The sequence below is a fragment of the Hylobates moloch genome, unplaced genomic scaffold, assembly GCF_009828535.3.
Source record: "Hylobates moloch isolate HMO894 unplaced genomic scaffold, HMol_V3 SCAFFOLD_4, whole genome shotgun sequence".
NCBI classification, from domain to species: domain Eukaryota; kingdom Metazoa; phylum Chordata; class Mammalia; order Primates; family Hylobatidae; genus Hylobates; species Hylobates moloch.
The window spans coordinates 52,774,632-52,798,908 of NW_026652279.1; the positions used below are offsets into that span (position 1 = coordinate 52,774,632).

Genomic DNA, 24,277 nt, shown 5'->3' on the forward strand with positions numbered 1-24,277 from the left:
ATGTCTAAAACACCAAAAGCAATGGCAACAAAAGCCAAAATTGACAAATGGGATCTAATCAAACTAAAGAGCTTCTGCACAGCAGAAGAAACTACCATCAGAGTGAACAGGCAACCTACAAAATGGGAGAAAGTTTTCACAACCTACTCATCTGACAAAGGGCTAATATCCAGAATCTACAATGAACTCAAACAAATTTACAAGAAAAAAACAACCCCATCAAAAAGTGGGTGAAGGACATGAACAGACACTTCTCAAAAGAAGACTTTTATGCAGCCAAAGAACACATGAAAAAATGCTCATCATCACTGGCCATCAGAGAAATGCAAATCAAAACCACAATGAGATACCATCTCACACCAGTTAGAATGGCAATCATTAAAAAGTCAGGAAACAACAGGTGCTGGAGAGGATGTGGAGAAACAGGAACACTTTTACACTGTTGGTGGGACTGTAAACTAGTTCAACCATTGTGGAAGTCAGTGTGGCGATTCCTCAGGGATCTAGAACTAGAAATACCATTTGACCCAGCCATCCCATTACTGGGTGTATACCCAAAGGACTATAAATCATGCTGCTATAAAGACACATGCACACATATGTTTACTGCGGCACTATTCACAATAGCAAAGACTTGGAACCAACCCAAATGTCCAACAATGATAGACTGGATTAAGAAAATGTGGCACATATACACCATGGAATAAAATGATGAGTTCATGTCCTTTGTAAACCATCATTCTCAGCAAACTATCGCAAGGACAAAAAACCAAACACCGCATGTTCTCACTCATAGGTGGGAATTGAACAATGAGAACACATGGACACAGGGGGTGCAGCGCACCAACATGGCACATGTATACATATTTAACAAACCTGCACATTGTGCACATGTACCCTAAAATTTAAAGCATAAGAATAATAAAATTAAAAATAAAAAAAACCCATCAAAAATAAATAGGAGACAGTCTTGTGAGGTATTTACATACCTAAGGATGAGTGAGGTTGCATGGGTAAGAAGAAAAGAAGGACTAGACAGAAGCTTGAGGAATTTTAGCATTTTGTGGCTAGCTTTGAGAGTATAGGTGTGCACAGAGATTGTGAAGGAATTGCCAGAGCAGTAAGAGAAGAAACCAGGAATTTATTATTTCATTAAAACCAAAATGGGGGAAAACGGTGATTTGAAGAAAGACTGTCACGAAAACCAAATTCCTTTGAGAAGCCAACTCAACTGGCTAAAGGCCTAAAAATTGTCTGTTGACTTAATGATTTAGAGGTAAGAGGGATGATCTCAGGAATATTTTTGTTGTTGGAGTAGAAAGGGTAGAAACAGAGTATAGATTCGTACAAAAGTAATTGCTGTTTTTGCCATTAAAAGTAATGAATTTACTGCTAAGTGGAAGATGAAGAAATGGAGACAGATTGCATATCAGCTCTTAGAAAGATAAGCTAATTTCCCAGGTGTGGTGGTGGGCACCTGTAATCTCAGCTGTTCTGGAGACTGAGGTAGGATAATTGCTTGAAACTGGAAGGTGGAGATTGCAGTGAGCCGAGATCACGCCACTGCACTCCAGCCTGGGTGAAAGAGCGAAACTCCATCTCAAAAAAAAAGAAAAAGAAAAAGAAAGATAAGTTAATTTCACTCCAGAAGACATTGTATATTTAAGAAAATCTAGAAAGCCCAATTTTCTCCTGGATAAATCAGGAGATTGTGAAATTCTTTATAAGCACTTGAAAAATGAATTTAATCAGGTTTTAAACTGTAATTGAAACAACGTTTGATTACTCGAGGATTATTTGTAGTAAATTTCTAATATCCTGTCCAATAAACACACTAGGCATTACCACTAACAGAGAAGGTGCAGGAAATATAATTAATTTTAATATTAACCTAAGCAGCATGGAATTAGGAAGGCAAATAGGCTCTGAGTAAGTCTTATCAAGTGCTTATCATACACAAAAATCGGAAATTGAATTTTCGCTATATATCCTACAAAAGTCTGCAATAAGTAGAGGCAGAATGAAGAGTGAAGGTAGTTTATTGTGTACCATTGATTGCCACTAATCCTTGTATGTTTTTTTGTTAATTCCTTGTTATAGGCTGCTTCTTGGGAAATGAAAAGGAAGCAGAATCTGAACTTTGTAGAGGAATGTAAGGTATTGATTGAAGATGAGAACAGCAAAAGTGATTCAGATATAATCCTGGTGAGATAAACTACACACTAAATGACACCTTGAGATTTTCATATTCACAAAGATTAGAGGGATCTGTTAGTGTCTCAAAGTAATGGAAACATTTAGTTGGATAACCTAGTTTTTAGATGAAGAAATAAGACTCAGAAAAGTTTAAGTTACTTGCTCAAGGCTACATAAACTAGTAGGGATACATCTGGATCTTACACATCTCCACCCCTAGTCCACGGCCCCTTTCTGTTTTAGTTATTTGGATAAGAAAGCCTTAATATATATGTAAATATGCAAAAATATACAAAAGTTATATATATAACTTGAAGGTCATTGTGAAAACTCATTCCCAAATCCGAAGAATATGAACCTTTCTGTAATTTGTAATTTGGACTCTCACCAGAAGGTTTCATTCTGAATTGACTTAAATTAGGCAGAGAAAAGTGTATTCAAGGATTATGGGCATGCTCCCCATTTTCTCCTTTAAATAATATCTTCGTATTTCTAACTTGATAGTTGATATCAAAGAGTACATATCTGGGCTCCTGTAGAATCGAGTTGCTTTGCCTTCACTGAACCAAGTGTAAAAAGCCCTTGGTGTTTAGGAAGAAATGATTCAAGGACTGACTATATGAGAAATGCTTCATCTGTGAAGCCATGGTGTTCATTATGTTATATAGTGTCCTTTCTGTTAAAAAACTCAGTAAAAGTAATTTACACATTAGAATTTAATGTCAGGGAAAAAATCTATTTGTTATTTTCTTTTATCTGAATATAAATTTTATTACTCATTATAGTTTCATTTTACCTTGATTGCCAAGAAGCTTATAGCTAAACTGTAACCTGCATAAGAGTAACTACAGTAGCCTAGATGGTTCTATTTTTGGCATGATAAGCTAGAGTATTTAGAAAAGGACCTGGCCTCTTTAGACATGTCTTTAGGGTAAGTTCCCTCAAAATGCTATATAGAATTTTGGATTAGGTTTAAATTGCACTTGTGCCAATGAGAGACATATCATTTCTTCTGACTTTAGCTTAATTTATGATAATGTCCTTCACCAGAAAATTATTGTCACGAGGTACATGATATAACTATAATGAAGGTTTTATTTAAAAATTTTTTCATTTTGGAAAATTTTAAACATAGTGCAACCAATTCCTGTGTGCCCATTTCCCAGCTCCAGTGGTTATCAACTCATGGCCAGCCTTGTTTCATCCATATCCCCTCCCTGCCCCCATTACTCCCAGACATCATATCATTTCATCCATAAATTGTAATCATTTGAAGAAGCCATTTGAAGGGATGTTAAAAAGGTGTAGACATGATTTGTGAATGGAAACAGAAATAGCCTATTAACAATAAAGAACAACTAAATGAAAAAAGTAAACACCAAAGTATTTTCCAAAGGAAAAGGGTCAAAATTTAATCAGAGGCTAGAAAGAAAGACAAAAGTGCAACTGGTGTTGTAAATAATGCCATCTCTCTGGACCTCTTCAAAGCAAAATGTAATATAGTTGTACCTGTGAATATTACTGTTCACCACTTGCTTTTCAGAAGTTTCAAAGTCTGTGTGAGTTTTTCATGTAGCCCTTACTTTGTCACCTCTCTCAGCTTTGCACAGAGCTTTTGGCAAGTGCCTTTTCAGGAATTAGAGATGATGTTTATATTTAAAATATTGTCTTTTTAGGTAATAGTTCTCAAGGTCTTATATTACTTGTGTGTAGCTATGTGGTATGATTTATTTGTGCCTCTGTGATCCTAGCAGGATGTCTGTTTTCATACTCATGGTGTCTAATTAACTTGGATAAAAACATATTATCCAGAGATGCACATTAATTTCTGTTTGGCTGTAGTTGCAATAATTCAAGTAGGAAATAATTACTCCTCAATGCTGTCTGTCTGTACTTTCTTAAACCTAGAAATTAAAAAAAGATCATCCCATCCCCCGTGCTCCTTCCTAATTATCTTCTAATTATAGCATGTGTCTGTGTGCACGTGTGAGTGTATGTGCCCCTGTGTCTATTAAATTTCAAGAAGGAAGGCACTCAGTGCTAATGGTGGTGCAAGAGGTTGTCACTTAAGGAAGAATAATTAGCTACCACAAAAGACTCCCTCCCCTAACCCCCGAAGGTGGTATTTATTATTTTGGCAAGTTTACTGGATGTGGGACCCAGGGTCTTATTTTTAGGTATAAGAAACTAAGAAATATGGTGTATTCAGCACACCAAAGAAACTTCATCTCACAGGGATGACTTCACATTATCCAAATTCATGAAACTGTTGTATTATAGCATAATATCAGTTTAGTCATTTAAAAGATAAATACAGCTTCAGTTCAACTGGAAGGTACATATTGACTTAAGTTATGCATTCTGTCCCATTATGCCCATCTGCATGGGCTGGCCAATTGTAATCTGACAGTTGCTGGTGAGCTAGGTGCCTGAATATTTAAAAGGCGTCCAGCTAAGACAGATTGCTGTGCCCACCTCCCCAAGAGACATGACAGAGATAATGTTACCAATGCAACTATAATACTAAAAGAGCACTGACTCAGGGAACCTTTGCCCTATGCCTGCCTGTGCTCCTGTAACTACTTTTTTCATGCTTTCGGGAGAATAACTCCATTCTGATTGGCAGATTTGTTTTTGCTATGTTAATAAAATTAATAAATGTCTATCAGTCTGCCTTTTGAAAGGATTTTTTTTTCATATTAAGGCACTTTATTTTTCTCTGTTCCATGTTTCAGGCAACATCTCACTCTGGTTCTTGTACTAATAGTTATGTAATTTCCAGTGAAATGAAAAAAAAGTATTTGTTACTTTCCAGATTCATATTTAACCCTACCATTGCTGATTATTTCAGCCATCTGATCATTCATTCTCCAAAATTACCTCACTGCTGTGGCTCACTGTTATGTTTTGTTTTCCTAACTTCTTCCCTCCCTACCCCCACTGAGCCCCTCAATTCTTGATTGAATGCTCTTCTTATTGTTTTTATTCTAAGGCCTGTGGTCTGTTGAAGCAATTTTTTATTTTTTAATTTTACCTTTTAAATTTTTTTGAGGCAGAGTCTCCCTGTGTTGCCCAGGCTGGAGTGCAGTGGCACAATCTCCACTCACTGTAAGCGATTCTTTTGCCTCAGCCTCCCGAGTTGCTGGAATTACATGCGCCACCACATCCAGCTAATTTTTGTATTTTTAATAGAGACAGGGTTTTTCCATCTTGGCAAGGCTGGCCCAAACTCCTGGCCTCAAGTGATCCACCCACCTTGGCTTCCCAAAGTGGTGGGATTACAGGCATGAGCCCCATGCCCAGCCTTGTTGAAGCAATTTTTAAAAACCACATTCTAATTTTTTCCTCTTTTCCCATTGGGACAATCCTTATTTTCTGATCATTTCTAACGTCTGGCACTTTGTTCTGCACCATGCCTCCCATTTAACATGCTCCGAGTCATTCATGTGGTGTAGAGCTTCATTTGTACCATCTCTAGTTACTTCTGCTCATATTCTTTGTTGGTATTGCTTCCACAGCATTTTTTTTTTTTTTTTTTTTTGAGACAGAGTCTCGCTCTGTCGCCCATGCTGGAGTGCAGTGGCCCGATCTCGGCTCACTGCAAGCTCTGCCTCCTGGGTTCACACCGTTCTCCTGCCTCAGCCTCCTGAGTAGCTGGGATTACAGGTGCCCGCCACCATGCCTGGCTAATTTTTTGTATTTTTAGTAGACATGGGGTTTCTCCATGTTAGCCAGAATGGTCTCCATCTCAACTCATGATCCACCCACCTCGGCCTCCCAGAGTGCTGGGATTACAGGTGTGAGCCACCACGCCCGGCCGCAGAGGGATGTTTCATTTTCCCAATCTATAGACGTTTTTAAGCATGTGATGGTCAGAACACCGCTGACAAAAGTATTTCAAGAGTTTGGCAATGAAACCTTGTATTTATTATGAAACATGTGTCCTCTGGTGTCTAGAACAGAGCACTTTCTGAGGCTCAAGAAAGATACATAGCAATGAGTAGATGGAACCATCTTCCTGTCTCAGAACTGAGCCAAGTCATTTACCAGTTGTACCTGGTCAGCTCTTCGGGGAAGCTTTCAAAAGAGGCAGATTCCAGCTTAGAAAAAACATCAGTGCACTCTGAATCCCTAAGATCATTAACAGGGCCTTCATGGTATGTTATAAAAACTGGAGAACATCTAGAAGAGCTGATGAGTTGCTACCGTGTCTAGGTTTATGTTTTATGGTGGCCAAAACAAATGAAAAACAACTATAAGTACTGTGTTTGGTGTCAGTACTACATGATAGCGAATCATAACAATGAGACTGAAAAGGTGACAAAGTAACCTAAAAGCAGATAAAAAAGAAAAACAAAAACTTGCAAAATTAGTCCCTAAATCAACTGCATTCACCCTAGATACACATCAATTTTCTGACTCCCAACAGAATGCCTTTTTAAAATAGAAAACTACACTGGTAGTGAGAGGTGACAGTATGCTGGCAGTCCTCACAGCCCTCGCTCGCTCTCGGCACCTCCTCTGCTTGGGATCCCACTTTGGCGGCACTTGAGGAGCCCTTCAGCCCACCGCTGCACTGTGGGAGCCCCTTTCTGGGCTGGCCAAGGCGGAAGCCGGCTCCCTCAGCTTGCAGGGAGTGTGGAGGGAGAGGCGCGAGCGGGAACCGGGACTGCGCGTGGTGCTTGCGGGCCAGCTGGAGTTCCGGGTGGGCGTGGGCTTGGTGGGTCCCTCACTCAGAGCAGCCAGCAGGCCCTGCCGGCCCCGGGCAATGAGGGCCTTAGCACCCGGGCCAGCGGCTGTGGAGGCTGTGCTGGGTCCCCCAGCAGTGCCAGCCCACCGGCGCTTTGCTCGATTTCCCACCGGGCCTTAGCTGCTTTCCCACGGACCTGCAGCCCACCATGCCTGAGCCTCCCACCCCCTCCATGGGCTCCTGTGCGGCCCGAGCCTCCCGGACGAGCACCACCCCCTGCTCCATGGCGCCCAGTCCCATTGACCACCCAAGGGCTGAGGAGTGCGAGTGCACGGCACGGGACTGGCAGGCAGCTCCACCTGCAGCCCCAGTGCAGGATCCACTGGGTGAAGCCAGCTGGGCTCCTGAGTCTGGTGGAGATGTGGAGAACCTTTATGTCTAGCTCAGGGATTGTAAATACACCAATCAGCACCCTGTGTCTGGCTCAGGGTCTGTGAATGTACCAATCGACACTGTATCTAGCTGCTCTGGTGGGGCCTTGGAGAACCTTTGTGTCTAGCTCAAGGATTGTAAACACACCAATCAGCACCCTGTGTCTAGCTCAGGGTTTGTGAGTGCACCAGTCGACAGTCTGTATCTAGCTGCTCTGGTGGGGCCTTGGAGAACCTTTGAGTCGATACTCTGTATCTAACTGATCTGATGGGGATGTGGAGAACTTTTATGTCTAGCTCAGAGATGATAAACGCACCAATCAGCGCCCTGTCAGAACAGACCACTTGGCTCTACCAATCAGCAGGACGTGGGTGGGGCCAGATAAGAGAATAAAAACAGGCTGCCCGAGCCAGCAGCGGCAACCCACTCGGGTCCCCTTCCACACTGTGGAAGCTTTGTTCTTTCACTCTTTGCAATAAATCTTGCTACTGCTCACTCTTTGGGTCCACACTGCTTTTATGAGCTGTAACACTCACCGCGAAGGTCTGCAGCTTCACTCCTGAGCCAGTGAGACCATGAACCCACCAGAAGGAAGAAACTCCGAACACATCCGAACATCAGAAGGAACAAAATCCGAACACACCGCCTTTAGAACTGTAACACCGCAAGGGTCCGCAGCTTCATTCTTGAAGTCAGTGAGACCAAGAACCCACCAATTTCAGACACAGTAGTACAATAACATAATTTCAGATTACTGAAATTGCCTTAATTTCAAAAGCAGGTGATTTCTCATCAGCTTTGATGATGCTACCATTCCTGGTTGATGATGCTACCATTACCTCTTTGTGAATCTGTATAATGCTGTGATCATTGCTAATACTACTCGACATTTCACGGGAAGCCCTCTTACAAGATGCAAACCAGAGCTGCCCTAAGGGCTTTGAAGGAAAGATCATCTATACTCATCCTCCACAGGATTGTTTGTCAGTTCTCCAGCAAACATACAGAGGGACACAAAAACAATGTGTGATATAGTCCCTGACCTAAGGAAAAACTTCGTGGATGACTTATAAGGAATCTAAATATTCAAGTGCTAAAGTCTGAACTACCAGCAACCACGAGCCAATTAATCAAAACAAATTTATTGAACAATACTATGTTAGAGATTTTTGAGGGACACGAAAAAAGTCAAGTATCTGATTGTTGTGCTGAAGGAACAAAAAAATTGGAAGATAGTTTTACAACACCATGAGGTAGTATTATGTTATGGAAAGGATACAGGCTCTACACTCTAACAGGCTGACCCAGGCTCAAATTCAGACCTCCATGAGATTTGTCAGTTGTGTCAAATTTTGATATTCTGTTTTCTTGTATATAAAACGAGAGTAATAATGCCATCTATTCTCAAGGTTGTTATGAGAGCTATATTCGTGATAGAATGAAAATAATTATTTGCATTATAAAAAGTATTTTTTAAAGCCACCTTCTGTAATTCTAAAGAAGACAAATTCAGCCTTTATTGGGTGAGCTAGGAGAATGAAAATTGACAAAGTAAAATTTCTTTGTGGAAAAAAAGAGAGAGCTAAAGAGTGAACTTATGTGGAAGATAGAAGGGGAGAGAGGCACTGCCAAAAGTGAAAATACCGGGAGCTGCAGAACTGGAGAAGCTGCAGGTGTGCAGAGAGAGATGAGGCAGTTAGCAGATGAAGAAGTTAAAGTTATTTAGTTGACACAATTTTTTGCTACATGTAATCATTTCCTCCATTTTCCAATATAATCTTTAGTAAAATCTGTAAATTTATCAAAGCTTTATAGACTTGGATTTGTTTTTGGGAGATGGAGCCACGTTTTGAGTTTTGCTTAGAAGGATCAAGGTAAGAATCCAAGGCTGCTGTAGGGTCCAGTCTTATCTGGGTCATATAGGTAAAATGCTTGACTATTGATAACAGTAGTAAGAGTAAATAAACTGTATGCAACTTACTGTTAATAGTTATTCAGAGGAAGGAAGAATATGTGCTGGAGTAATAACAAAAAAGATGTTTTGGAAAGAGTAGGAGGTATACTTGTCTTTAAAAGTTGTGGATACAACTTTTAAGAAAGGAAGAGAAGAGAGAAGCCATTCCAGGTAGAACATTTACATGGCAGAGATGTGGAAGCAAGAGTGTATATGGTAATTTTAGGGAACTCTGAAGAGAACATTTTGATTATAACAAGAGATATTTGTTAAGAAATACTAAAATTGTGTCTGGATAACTTAGAATCACATTGAAAAGAGCTTTGAAAGACAGATAAAGAGTTTGTGCTTGAGATAGTAAGCATGCAGGGCCTAGGGATGGTTTTAAGAAGGAACATTTAATCATGGATATTTTGTTTAAAAAAATTAATCAGATTGGGATAATGGCTTGGACTGTAAAAAGGAGAAACTAAAGACCAATAAAAACAAGTGGGATGGATGCTTCCTGAAAATCATAGTGTAGAAAGACAAGAAAAACTTAAGAAATTTTAAAAGAAAGGTAGTACAGCTTGGTAAGAAATATGGAAAACTAAATAATGAAAACAGTTCTGAGATGGCAATCTGGAACAAAAACGGTACTGTGAATAGAATGAAGAGCATTGACAGGGGAATCTGACCAAGTGGTCAAGGATAGGACTGAGGATTTGAAGTTTCAGCAAGACATTCACGTGTGTCATGAGATCAGTTGGAAATAACTGGAGCAAAGGTGAAAAGTTAGGGTTGATGATGCCGATGAAGCCATTGTTTGCATAAACTGTGACAGCTTAACTCCAGGAATTTTAATAGGTTCCTTGAGAAGTTGAGATTAGACAGAAAAAGGATAAACTACCCAGAGAGAGTTGAGACACAGAAGGCTATAAAGATCAAGAGAAGAAAGAATTCCAAGAAACATCTTCATGCTTCCTTAACCCAATAAATGATACTACCATTCACTGCTACTCTGGCCAAAACCTGGGAATCATCTTGAATTTCTCTCCTTCTTTCTCATCCTGTGCTCAACCCATCAGCCAATCTTCCTGAATCAACCTTTAAACATAGAACGTATTCCACCACCTCCTTAGCTACCACCTTGGCCAACACACTGACATCTCTTACCTAGACTACAACAGTAATCCTATAAATCATCTTACTGTTTCTCTTGGCCTCCACAGTCTAAAAATCTGAGTATGTCATCCAGAATATGTCATATTATGTCATTCTCCTACTCAGAACACTTCCATGGTTGCTGCTCATACTTAGAACAAAACTCAGTGACCTTGCTGTGGCCCTCAAGGCCCTAAATGTCCTGGCCTGATGTCTTCTGAGGCTACAGACCCCACTGCTCATTCCTTCTCTTAGTCTACTGTAGCCACCCTGACCATTAGTGGCCTCCAGTACCCTAAGGAATATTAAATAAATAAAAGTGTAAATATGTAATATAATATCAGGTCATATAAATTCTGTGAAGAAAAATAATAATACAGGTGAGAGAGAGAGAGAGAAAGAGAGAAACATAAACCTAAGCCTTTTCCTTTGTCGTTCATCTACCTGGACTCCACTATCCACACCACCCCCATCACCACTGTCAGCAGCACACATGTATTTTCATGACTTGATTTTTTTTTACTTTCTTTTATTCTGTGAATATCTTGAGCATCAGTTACTGTCCTAAACAATGGGGATCCAGCAGGGGTAAAAACAGACAATCCTCCCTGCCTTTGTGGAGCTTCCATTCTAGTGGGGGGATCATTCAATAGACAGGATGAACAAGTAAATATGGTGCGTGGTAGATAATGACAAGTATTAGGGAGAAAAAGCATGGGAAGGGAATAGGAAGTATCTGCTGCATGTGGTGAACAGGAGTTGCAATTTTAGGTAGAGTGACCACAGATGGCCCGCGGATGCTTAGGAAAGACTAGGAAAAAGCTGGGGGAACAAACAAGTCTATAAAACAACAAGCCAAAGACGTGAGAGGAGTGTGCCTGGCATATTTGTAAAAGAGCTGCTGGAGAGCCAAATGGAGATGTGAGATGACGACAGAGAGGTGAGGGGGTCAGATTATGCAGGAACTTATATCACTCTGTCTCACCTGTGTTATTTTTCTTCACAGAACTTCCATTACCTGACAGCATATTACATATTTATATTTTTATTTATTGAATGTAGAAAATATGTTCCATAAAGGCAGGTATATTAGTCCATTTTCATACTGCTATGAAGAAATACCTGAGACTGGATAATTTATAAAGAAAAAAAGAGGTTCCACATGGCTGGGGAGGCCTCACAATCATGGTGGAAGGCAGAGGAGCAAAGGCGTGTCTTACATGGCAGCAGGCAAGAGAGCGTGTGTAGGGGAACTGCCCTTTATAAAACCATCAGATCTCATGAGACTTACTATCACAAGAACAGCCAGGAAAAATCCGCCCCCATGTTTCAATTACCTCCCACCAGGTGCCTCCCATGACAGGTGGGGATTATGGGAGCTACAATTCAAGATGAGATTTGGGTGAGGACACAGCCAAACCATATCAGCAGGACTTTGAACTTTTCACCGTAGTAGTATCTGGCCCACACTAGAAACCTAATGTTAGTGAATAAATTACTGAGTGAAGGGGAGGGCCTGGAACATAATGTTAACTGTGGATGAGTGCAAACAGAAGGGGTCTTTGAAGTTAGCAGAAAGGTATTTACTGGTCTTATAGTCCTTATGGCTCCTTCATAATAATAAATGCTTGAAGTAGGCATGGAGGGGTAAAGGAGTAGAAGTAAATAAATCAGATAAAGTGGTATCACTCAGTTAAGTTTCCTTAACAGCAATGAAATTAAATAGATGTTGCACAGCTGCCTGTGGCATGTTCTTTTTTTCCTCTGACTTATTTATGATTTATTTATCTTCTTAAGTAGATACTTTACAAAATTGAGCATGCGGTATTATGTTGATCCATCACATCCCTTGGAGAACTGACAAATCCCACCCTGCTCATTGTTAACATAATTTTAATTAAGATGTCTTAAACTCTATGTTAAGACTTAACGATAATCTCATTTACTTTGTGTGAGGTGTTGTCTATTTCATGATATAGGTAAAAATCTCAGGAAAGAGATTTCCTCCAGCTTCAGAATATGAGACACAGTTAAGCCTAAGTGACTGAAGAACATTTCTATAAGGAAACCAATTAATGTAAATGAAAGACCTTTATAAGTAAGATCAAATATACAAGTAATGTAATAGAAAAAACAGCTGTGCGTTTTCTTGTCTCATCTTGAAAAAATTCAGACCCTCAACTATATTGTAATAGAAGGCAGCATCCTATAAAATCAGATTTACACAATGTTATTTCAAAGAAAATACTGTAGGCTTTAAATCATTTATCCAAAAATATTTTAAACATTAGAATAAAGAATAAAGATAATACAGCAAAGGAAAAGAAAAGAAATTTTTCATGTTATAGAGATGGCAGAGCTTTGTACAGGTAACATTTTCTGGGAAAGAGGGCATATCTGATCCTAGGAAAAACGGCCCTTCAGAGCTCAAAGCAGAGAACTAAACAATAGAATACAAACATAATTAATTTCACGAGGCTGTATTAATAACACCAACAACAAAATTTCTCTTCTGTCATTTTCGTTAACCTTGGATACTTTCATCTTGGCTGATTTCATTATAAAAGAAAGTTACCAAAGAAAATGAACACATTTTGTTATAATCACCATGGATCATAACAAAGTGCTTATAGGAAAAGGCATTAAATAGTTCCTCTCATAAGCTTATCTTGTGGTTCCTATTAGCTGTTGTTGATAACAGTCTATGCTGCCTATAAACTGGTCTGAAAAATCTTTAGTCTGAAGTTGGAGACACTTAATATCATGTAGATTCTTCTTATATATCAGCGCATCAGAAGAAAACTTTAAATTTTATGTTAATCAGAAGTAAATAAAACATACACTTTAAGGTCACTTTCAAGATTTTTTTCAAAATAAATCTTTAAAAATATGCATGTTGATTATTTCCTGGGGCAGGAACTTATTTATAGTTTAAGTACAAAAATTTTTTGAAATAGACAAAAGTAGCTTAGAAGTAGTCTTATTTATTTCCCCTTATCCATAAGGCTTTTCTTGCTCTTGATTTAGGTGAAATGGAAAATGGCAATGATAGACAGCTACACAGTTATTTTGTTGCTAGGCTACATATGTGCCCATTTAACCTGCTTCCTGAGAGAGCACAGTTTCCAGAATGCTATGTAAAAATACTCCTTTGTTTCCTGGGAGGGGAAAAAAAAGAGAGTTGACATCCTCTCTAGACTACATTTGTTTAGCAGGTTAGAGAGGGCATGAAAGATGAAAGATATATCCACAATGAGCAAACTTCAAAAAACCTGACAGCTCCCTATCTTACATGAGGTAACAGATGGGGACATGGTTGCGTGCGAATCAGTGTGTGTTCAGGGGTCTTCAGAACAAGGAGCAGACAGGAGCTTTTGCCTTCTGCTTGCTTTCTTCATTTTCTTTCTTTCATAACTGCCTGTTCCTCCACCTTCTCACAGTTTTACAAAATACATAGAGGGAGCATTCTGGGTGTCTTTCCCTGAAGGCATAAACAGACACATTCTCTCTCTCTCTCTCTCATCTAAGGTATATTCCCAAAGTGTAAGTCAGCTTTATGTGAGCCTTGTAAAATGGATCTTAACAGAATTCCCAAAGTGATGATATACCTGGCTTATTAATGGTGCACTCCACCCCTCAAATGTCCCCCATCCACTCCCACCCTCTCAGCCTCCCAATCACACACCAGCACATAGCCATCCTCTCTCTCCAGGTGCCAGTAACCCTCCTGGCTCCAGCAATCAACACACTAAGGCTCTGCAGCCCCTTTCAGGCAACTGGCCTGGGATTCTGTCAGAAGATGAGATATCCCATCCCCCAGTATTCCAGGTGAACTCCCTTTCCTCATCTTCTTATCTGTTATGCTTTGGGACTACAGGCCCCAGCCCCAAACTCTCCAAAGTTTTCATTGCACAGATGCTGAACAGGAGTTCCGCAACCAGAGGTACCCTAAGCTTCCTCAAAACAGTAGAGGCTCAATGGTTGTTGCTGGTGAATCAAATACTTGACCCATTTGTTGTAGACATTGTTACATCGATGTGTAATATCAATTTTTAAAATATCTGCACAAATATTAGTAGAAATACAAAAATCTCTTTAAAGAAATCAAATGAGTAAACATGACTATGATAATGCAATCATCCTTGAGATTTATGCGATTATCGTTTGTACATGTACCATTTGTTCCCTTTATAAAAAGTGCATAGCTTTACTGCTAACATTATGATCTCTCTTCTGCTGGGGACACTGCTTTTCAAGGTCTTTTGTCAAGTTTATAATATGTCCTATGTTTTTGTACAGTTTTAAATAAAGAGCTTGTTTTTCAGGTTTCAGATAAGAGCAACACTGATGTTTCATTGAAACAAGAAAAAAAGGAAATTCCTCTTTTAAACCAAGGTAAAAAAAATCAGCTCATATATATATATATATTAGCTATAATGTTTGAGACATTTTCAATATGGCTTGACAGCCTGATATATAGATCAGAAGTTTGTCAGCAACTTGGATTTTAAAAAATTAAGTTTGTTGTTCTAGAAGTGAGAGGAGTAGAGAGAGGGTGAGCTGCCAACCTTGTATGTTTTGACAGGGCAGAGAGACACTTTCTGGCTGAGGACAGTGTCCCCAGCACTGCCACACTGCCTGAAATTTCCATACACTTATGCCACTCTCTGTCTTGAATTCTCTTTCTAATTTTGCTTAGGATTGATATCAGGTCAATAATTTTCAAAATCCGTTTTGAAAATTATGATGATGACGGTCCCCATTTTTTCATCTTTTAGTAACTTTCTGCTTTTCATGATTCTTCTGAGGTCCCTAAAAGTAGTTCAACAAACACGTTTATTAGTTTCTTCATGCCCAGGGGATGTAATATGTCTCAGGTAAAAGACATGAACTTATTTAGGGCATGAAGTTGCCATCTTATAATGTTCAATCCAGTAATAATTTCGTGGATAGAGAAGCTGAAAACAAACTGGATTCAAAATATTTTATTTTCTTAGTGTTCATTATTATTACTGTAATTCTTTTATTTGCATTCCAATGTTATTATGCCATTATCTTTTAATTTTGATATTATACTATTGGACTCAAGAAGCACATCCATTATTTTCATTGTCTTTGTCTTATTTTGAAATAAGTTTTAAAGATCTTAGTCTTCTTAGTCTCAACTCATTTGGTTTCATCATTCCCAATCCTTTTCTTCATCAATCCATGCCATGGTTTTATGTTCTCTTTTGGTGGCACATTTTTCCTTCCTTCATACTTTGTTGCTTAGGTAACCTAATCAGCTATTCATTCACAACTTTATGTTTGAACCCATTAGTGAGGTCCCTAAGAAATCACACTTTTTCTTTTTCATCTTAATTACAATAATTTGCAATTCCACCATCAGGATTTCTTTTGTAAGGGTGTCTTAATTTTAAAGCCAATCTTTTATAGACAGTTCAAACTACTACTGTGCCTTCAAGTATGGTTCTGTTGGATTTCCAAATTGTACTAGAAAAATTGCTAATACAATTTTATCTAAAATTAATATTTAATTTTAAATACTCATCCTAGGTTTGGCAGGAACAAATTGTGAAATGTTTTCAAATGACTATTATTTTGAATTAGTTAGCTATTGGGTTAAAAATTTTCACTTTGCATTGCAAGTCAGTGAGTAAAACCAGTGGTGCCTACAGCATGGTTGGAAAACATCTGTCCATTCATTCTTTTTCCTTAAAAGGGTCAGGCAGATCCTCAGCCATTTACCCACCATCTAGAACTTTGCTTGTTGATGTCCTCTTCTACTTAGCCTTCAATAACCCTAAACTTGTTGGTAAAGGTTTACTTAGTGGAACAAGATGTCTGGACAGTTATAATAAAGACTTCTACATGGAAGAAGGACACATTGACTCGTTGCTTATACTGTCTCCAAGACACTCTTAAAACAATCCAAGTGGATCATAGAATTTCTGCTTTGCTGTGAGCTGAAAATAAATCACCAAGCTCTGTGAACCTATAATTCTGAGGTCCTCTGAGTGAGAAGACTAACTAAACGACTCTAGGTCTCTTCCTGCTTTAAAATTCACTTTCCTACTGGAGACACATTTTTCATTGGGATCTGTCAGAATGTCTTTGAACCTGAACCCCAAATAGGAGAGAATGGGATATTAGGGGAAGATGGTTGTCTTGTTAGGGGCTGGTGGAAGCGGGGAATCAACAGTTCTGATCATACTCCAGGCTCTGGTAAAAAATGTCCATTTAAAAATTACCAAAAAAAAAGTTACAGTCTCTTGGATAACTATATATAGTACATAAACTTTATCTTAAAACATTATAAACTACCTTAAGAAAATATTATAAATCTCGTTACAACTGGTACAGTTTTATAAATGGATGTTTCAATACAAGTCCATATTATGCAGAGGTAGTTAATGAACCACTAACATTTCTTTTGGTTCAGTTTATTGTGTGATCATCCAAATGTGATTGTTTGTCTATGTTCTTTTGAAGAAAAACAGGAGTTGTGCAATGATGTTCTAGCCATGAAAAGAAGCTCTTCATTACCTAGCTGGAAAAGGTGAGTGTACTACAATTATACAAATTCCAAGTGAGTGCAATTATACTGCTGAAAAGTAATTATCAATGTTAAAATACAAGAAGAAAGAAAATAATAGCAACAAAAGCAATCAAGAATGAAACCAAATTTTATAACAGAGACGTGAAAGAATTAGCAATACACCTTTCCCCCAGACCTTTTCATTTCTTTCGTGAAGAATTGGAAATAATGAAATGGAGCTGGCTTAACTTCCTACCCACAGCAAGTAACCAATTCAAATTACTTTAATGTAGTCAAAAAACTGAAAACGTCACCCATATATAAGGTATGATTATGAAATCATTAAATGATTTTTTTCTCTGTTGTCATTATCATTATCTTATTGTCATACATACATGTAATTATAATCACTGTGTGCTAGAATTTTCTTGACATGAGAATTTTATCACTTTTAAAATGACATCAGCTGAATGTTTTGGATATCCAATAGAATTAAAAGAGTGTTTTCAAGGAAGCAAACTCTTATCCTCTGTACAAACCCATCTAAGCTGCTTTCCAGGCGTTCAGACCCAGTTTCTCTGAATCCAAATCCTGTGCTCTTTGCATAGGAGCACATTGAATTAAGAGCAAGAAAAAACAGAGAGGGGCTATTTTCCTGCACTTGCTGACAGGGTAGTGAGTCAATCCAGCACTCAAACCTCATCACTTCACTCTTCTACTCCAAAGCCTTTTCAGCCCCCACTACTTTTAAGGTAAGTCACAAACTCCTTAGAATGGCACAAATCCTCTTCTCTCCTGCCTCTACTTTTGGCCCCCACTTTGCTTCCCAAAGGTTCTAAATTACTAGTAGTTCTGTTTTATCACATCTTCTCATCCCCCCCTTTGTCTGTACCACTTCCTTTACTTGAATGCCCTCAGCAACTCATATGCCAGTGTCAGTTACCCTTTCATTTAAGTCTCAGTTCAAGTGTTCCCTTCTTTAGGGTCTTCTTGACTCTCCTCACCAAACTCAGGTGTTCACAGAGTCACTGTTGCAATGATGAGATTATATTGTAATTTGTTCCGTAGTTATTTGTTAAATTCTGTGTTCTGACATGCAATGGTGAGCAGTGATCACAGTCAAGTGAAGTTATCTGTTTGAATCTGTCTTCCCATTGCATACAGGTTCCTAAAGGACAGAGGCCTTCTTGTCTTCTTCATAATTCTAAGCTTTTGAAAGGTCTTCTCTGACAACTTCATCTAAAGTAGCCCATCTCATTTCTGACAAGTCACACTTTTATAATCCTGTTTTATTTTTTTCAAAGCGTGTATTACTGTTTTAAAGTATCTCCTTTACCACCTATTTCTTTTTACCATTTTTTAATTGTAGCTTGCTTATTTTCTCTATTTTTCACTAGATGCCAACGCACTCCCTGAGAGTAGGGACTGTCTTGCTTGTCCCTGTGTCTCTGATATCCAGAATGACACTGACTCATACTTGGCACTCAATAATATTTGTTGATTAAATAAGTGACGTAATTTTTTCCCCAGTGCTGTTGCCAGGTCTTCTCATGGCCAATACTTTGACTTAGAATTATTTATGAAAATTGCTTTACAGTTTAAGAATCATCCAAAAACTAAAACACATTTGTGTGTATGCGAGTGTGTGTATGCATGTATATATTATTTCATGTAATACCTTTTGGTCTTTATGAGATTGGTTTTTTTTTTTGTAATCACTGTTGACTTGTAAATACAATATGAATGTTAGAAACAATACACGAAAAACAATCTTTTTTTTGCATTTTAAAAAAACAAAATCAGTATGTTCCTTTATGTGAATTTCACGAAGAAGCAAAAATAATCCATGGAGATAGAAATCAGAATGGTGATTGCCAAAGTGGGAATGGGGTGAGGATTGACTGGAAAGGGGCTTTAACGACTTTTTGGGCTAGTGAAAATGTCCCATAACTTGATCTGGGTGATGGTTTCTTTCTTTCTTTCTTCTTCTTCTTCTTTTTTTTTTTTTATACTTTAAGTTCTAGGGTACATGTGCACAACGTGCGGGTTTGTTACATAGGTATACATGTGCCATGTTGGTTTGCTGCACCCATTAACTCGTTGTTTACATTAGGTATTTCTCCTTAAGCTATCCCTCCCCCTGCCCCCCCCCATCCCACAGCAGGTCCCCGTGTGTGATGTTCCCCACCGTGTGTCCAAGTGTTCTCACTGTTGAATTCCCACCTATGAGTGAGAACATGCAGTGTTTTTTTTTTTTGCTATTGTGAATAGTGTCGCAATAAACATATGTGTGCATTGTGTCTTTATAGTAGCATGATTTATAATCCTTTGGGTATATACCCAGTAATGGGATCGCTGGGTCAAATGTTATTTCTAGTTCTAGATCCTTAAGGAATTGCCACACTGTCTTCCACAATAGTTGAACTAGTTTACACTCCCACCAACAGTGTAAAAGCATTCCTATTTCTCCACATCCTCTCCAGCATGTTGTTTCCTGACTTTTTAATGATGGCCATTCTGACTGGTATGAGATGGTATCTCATTGTGGTTTTGATTTGCATTTCTCTGGTGACCAGTGATGATGAGCATCTTTTCATGTGTCTGTTGGCTGCATAAATTTCTTCTTTTGAGACGTTCATATCCTTCGCCCACTTTTTGATGGGGTTGTTTATTTCTTGTACATTTGTTTGAGTTCTTTGTAGATTCTGGATATTAGCCCTTTGTCAGATGGATAGATTGCAAAAATTTTCTCCCATTCTATAGGTTACCTGTTCACTCTGATGGTAGTTTCTTTTGCTGTGCAGAAGTTCTTTAGTTTAATGAGATCCCATTTGTCTATTTTGGCTTTTGTTGCCATTGCTTTTGGTGTTTTAGTCATGAAGTCCTTGTCCATGCCTATGTCCTGAATGGTATTGCCTAGGTTTTCTTCTAGGGAAAAACAATCTTAATGGAAGAAACTTATCAAATGCATTACTAATGATGGTGATGATAAAGATGATCATAACAACAAAACTAGGTATTATTTACTGAGCACTTACACTAAACATTGAGCTACATTCTTTGTATATCCTCAGTACAACTCTATGAGGTAGGCCCTATTGTTATTCAACAGAACAAGAAACAGAGGTTTAGAGAGGAATCTCCTGTGCTCTAGTATAGTACTTTTTACCCTTCAACCTCAATGCCAACATGAATGAATCTTTAACATCCCTTAAATGATTAAAGAAAAAGACTTCTTTAATAAAGTGTCAGCATAAAGGAGTTTATAACTAATGAGCATTCAGACATTGTGTAAGTATTCTTTAACAGGCAATTAAGCATTAGTTTATATAATGTTCTTAATCTTAAAAAAATCAGCAAAGTTAGACAGTATAATTAATGCCAAAGAGCTGTTGACAGTAGAAGCACATTCCGTTTGATATAAACTGTTATCCAATTTTAAAAGATCCTCATCTTATAAACATGTAAAACTCTCTGGAGCTGTGATCTTAATTTATGAGCATCAGCATGAAAGGATTACAAAAAAAAATCTTTTTATTATTTGACAAACAAAACCCTTTATGATCTGACCTCTACCTGCCCTCCCCAGCTCCATTTCCCATGTTGTACTGCCCTCAGACTCTTGTACTTTTTTTTCCCTATGGTACTGAAAGCTTTAGTCTCAACAACAAACTATACATCCTTACCGTGAGTTATTTTTCATGCTGCAGCCATGTATCTTTTTAAAACCTGCATCAGATCATCTCGTTCCCATGCCTGAAAACTTCCAGTGGTAGTGCCCACTCTGCTTAAAAGAAACTCTAGTTCCCTCCCCATGCCCACGATGCCCTGCAATCCCAACACTGACCTCTCTCATCTCATCTCTTTCCATCTGCTTCCTGCTCACTCCACCCCAGTAGCTCTGAACATTCTTCTTCCTCTTCCAGATCATGACTAAGTATTTCTCTCAACTTACTTTGTTCTTTTTTTGTTTTGTTTCTATGCTTTTCTCTCAGGCTAAAATAAACTTTAGTTTAAAAGTCTCTTGTATTCGTAGTTAAGTGATTTTTTCTGGTAGTATTGTAACCACATCGCAGGTTCACTTGCCCACTGCTTGCAGAGTCTAATTAACAAGAGCTAGGTCTGGTGTAAAGAAAGTGACTTTTTATTCCAAAGCTAGCTTAGGGGAAGAAGTATGGGCTTCCTGCCTTAAGAGTACCGCTTCACCTTTGCAGCAGAAAGTGGATACTTTTAAAGGGGGCCTATCATGAATGGCATCGAAGGGGAGGAGGTGAGCAGGTGGGTGGGTCCCCATGCTAGCTTGGTGCCTTATCTACTGGGCAGTTGAGTTAGCATTTCATGGGCAGAAACAGGTTGTAAAGGTGGCTGGAAACTCTCTAGGTGGGAGAGAGTTTCGTAGTGGGACTTTGGATTGTAAATCAACTGTTGTCTCTGGAGGCAGTCTCCTGGTGGCTGAAAGTTCCACTCTGGAGCTTCTAAGCATAAAGTTACATGAACTTGTCCTCTAGGGAGTTTCTGGTGAAGGGGAGGTAAAAGGTTATAATTGTATTCCTAAAGGACTATGTAGGAAGTGGGGAATGGGGAAATGGAGAAAAGAGAAAATAAAAAATAATAGTAATTCATTTTCTTTTTCCTAGAAAAATGGGGCTACTTGGTTACAGTATGTTTTAATTTGTTGCTTTTTAAGTATATCCATTATAGATTTTTGCCGTATGGTTACCATGAGGCTTACAAAAAATATTATATAGCTGTTTAACAGGTTTAAAAAGTCTCTTTCAGCAAGTGAGAGACAAGTAGTATATGACTACTGTTAAAAATAAATTATCACCAATTCTATTTAATTGTTACTACCTAAAAACTTTGAAAAAAATATGTGACTGGAATAAATATAAATTCTTCTAATTAAGAATTTGTTTCATGTAACTACAGTGGTGGCAGTTTTCAGCATTACACATTTTCTTGTTCTCATTTGTTGTATATGAACATTTCACTCATTTTTGTATATTAATGTTTCTAAAATTATTAATACCTAACGTGATTTCTACTTTGAAATGATAAACCTCAGCTTGCTCAATGTGCCGATGGAAGATGTGAATCTAGGTTCTGGATGCAAAGCCAGAGTTTCTGTGAGTGGCAGTTGTAAAGTTGCTTCTTCGCCAACGTCTTCTCAAAGCACACCTGTCAAGGAAACAGTGAGAAAACTGAAGTCTAAATTAAGGTAAAGATATTTACTCACATATTTCCACATGCTTTGTTTAACTTTCTAAGCAGTGACAACTCCTGTTGTTTTCCCTATTGAGTTTTAATGATACTGAATAAATTCAGTAGAGTGACATTATGACTTGTCTCCTAACTATGCTCATTTAGATATACTATGGGTTAAATATCCCTTATAATAGAACTGGTAACTGCCTGTTGTTACATAGTCTGGCAGTATGGTGGACATTAGTCTTCTCTTGAATGTAATAAATAATTTTTACTGAATTTTCTTTCTTTTTTCCCCAACAAAGACTCTTATGACATTGCATGGCCTTTTTAAAAATCTGGGTTTTTTTTGGTTTGTTTTAGTTTTGGATACTGAACTTATTGAGGGAAATTGAGTTTTACTTGTTTTGTTCTGTGTAGAATGTTAACATTTGTGGACATGGTATTTGAGGAATTTAAATGTCTGGGTCTCATTTCTCAAAGTATGGAGACAAGGAGAGGAAAAAGTTCATAATTCAGGGTTTTTCCAAATAGAGACTGATAATAGATGGGGGACTTAAAATCAAGTCAAAGAAGTCTGTATACAGAATCGTGCTCTAAAATAGGTGCCATATGGGAGGGTGGGAGGTGGGTCCAGTAGCACCACTAAATTAATGTACCTCATTGGTTTTGTTGGGATCCACAGACTTTTGTTGGGTTTTAAGGGTCTTGTGTGGGGTGAGACGCTCAGGCCAGGGAAAACAAACAACATGCCCTACCTGGAATAGTATTTTTCCTTAGGATAGCTACTTGATTTTTTCATCAGTGATTGACATAATCTTCCTGAAGATGAGAGTTCTCAAACAGTAGAAGCAGGTAGGAAGAAAGAGAAAGGTGGAGGAGAACATGTACATAGGGACTGTAGCCTCTCCTAAGGCCCAGGCTGTGGTCCTGTTTGTGAGAGGAGACTGCTAACCCCAGTAGACCTGAACCCAATTCCACAGATGCCGTGGGTGTGATGAAAGTCTTTGTAGCAGCATCCAGGGTGCAGGGCTATGATTATTACATGGGCATGAAGACCCCACCTGCTGTCTCATGCCTAACACCAGTCCTGCCCTGGGAGGGAGGAAGCACTCTTGGTTACATGTGGATGGACCCACCTTAGACCTTGTAGAGGTATCTGTTTTCACTACTGACACTAGGGATCCAGAGACAAGTTGTTGATGGAGCAATGAATACAGACTGCTACATTCCAGAACGCCAAGTTCTGACCACCAAATATCCCTTTCTGTCTGGTTGGCAGTCTTCCACTAGCCTGGAAATGGGACAAAAGCAGGCCAGACCTCAGCATGGTTCAGGCATTATAAGGTTGAAAAAGGCCTTGGCCGGGCGCAGTGGCTCATGCCTGTAATCCCAGCACTTTGGGAGGCCGAGGTGGGCGGATCATGAGGTCAGGAGATCGAGACCATCCTGGCTAACAGGGTGAAATGCTCTCTCTACTAAAAATACAAAAAATTAGCCGGTCGGGGTGGCAGGCGCCTGTAGTCCCAGCTACTAGGGAGGCTGAGGCAGGAGAATGGCGTGAACCCGGGAGGCGGAGCTTGCAGTGAGCCGAGATCGTGCCACTGCACTCCAGGCTGGGTGACAGAGCAAGACTCCGTCTCAAAAAAAAAGGCCACTTATCCAATGATCTAGATAGATGTCAGTATTATACTGCTGCAGCTTACAGTATAATCCCTAAAGAATGGGATTCTCTAACTAGTTTCCTACCCTCTGCCTGTATTTTTCTAGAAGTGGTATTTAAGGTCCTCAGCTTTGAAGTTGGATTGCTGTGAATTTGAACCCTGATATGTTACTGGTCCTAAAATTCAGGCCTATTGGTTGGTCACTAAAGCATAGTAGTATACAGTAAGTTTTATATGCATGTGCCTGTATATATTTGAATAAATGTGAATATCATTAAAAATGTATAGATATGACCACATATTCAATTATTTGGACATGGCTACAAGTGAATCAGGCCTTCTTAATAATAGTAGCTATCACACGAGGCACCGTGGCTCATGCCTATTATCCCAGTACTTTGGGAGGCCAACGTGGGAGGATTGCTTGAAACAAGGAGTTCGAGACCAGCCTGGGC

The 24,277-nt window shown here is 38.8% G+C and overlaps 1 protein-coding gene across 2 annotated transcripts in view; it reads left to right on the forward strand.

The window, feature by feature from the left end:
- The window catches only part of MORC1 (MORC family CW-type zinc finger 1), a 176,190-nt gene that overhangs the window by 133,385 nt on the left and 18,528 nt on the right, over positions 1 to 24,277 (forward strand). Inside the window, exons 21-24 of one of the 2 annotated variants that reach the window (XM_032149129.2) lie at positions 2,101 to 2,205; positions 14,741 to 14,810; positions 16,908 to 16,974; positions 22,019 to 22,171. In XM_032149129.2, the coding sequence (XP_032005020.1) occupies positions 2,101 to 2,205; positions 14,741 to 14,810; positions 16,908 to 16,974; positions 22,019 to 22,171 (395 nt within the window). The remainder of the gene's footprint in view (positions 1 to 2,100; positions 2,206 to 14,740; positions 14,811 to 16,907; positions 16,975 to 22,018; positions 22,172 to 24,277) is intronic. The other variant, XM_058438150.1, reaches the window with a different exon arrangement.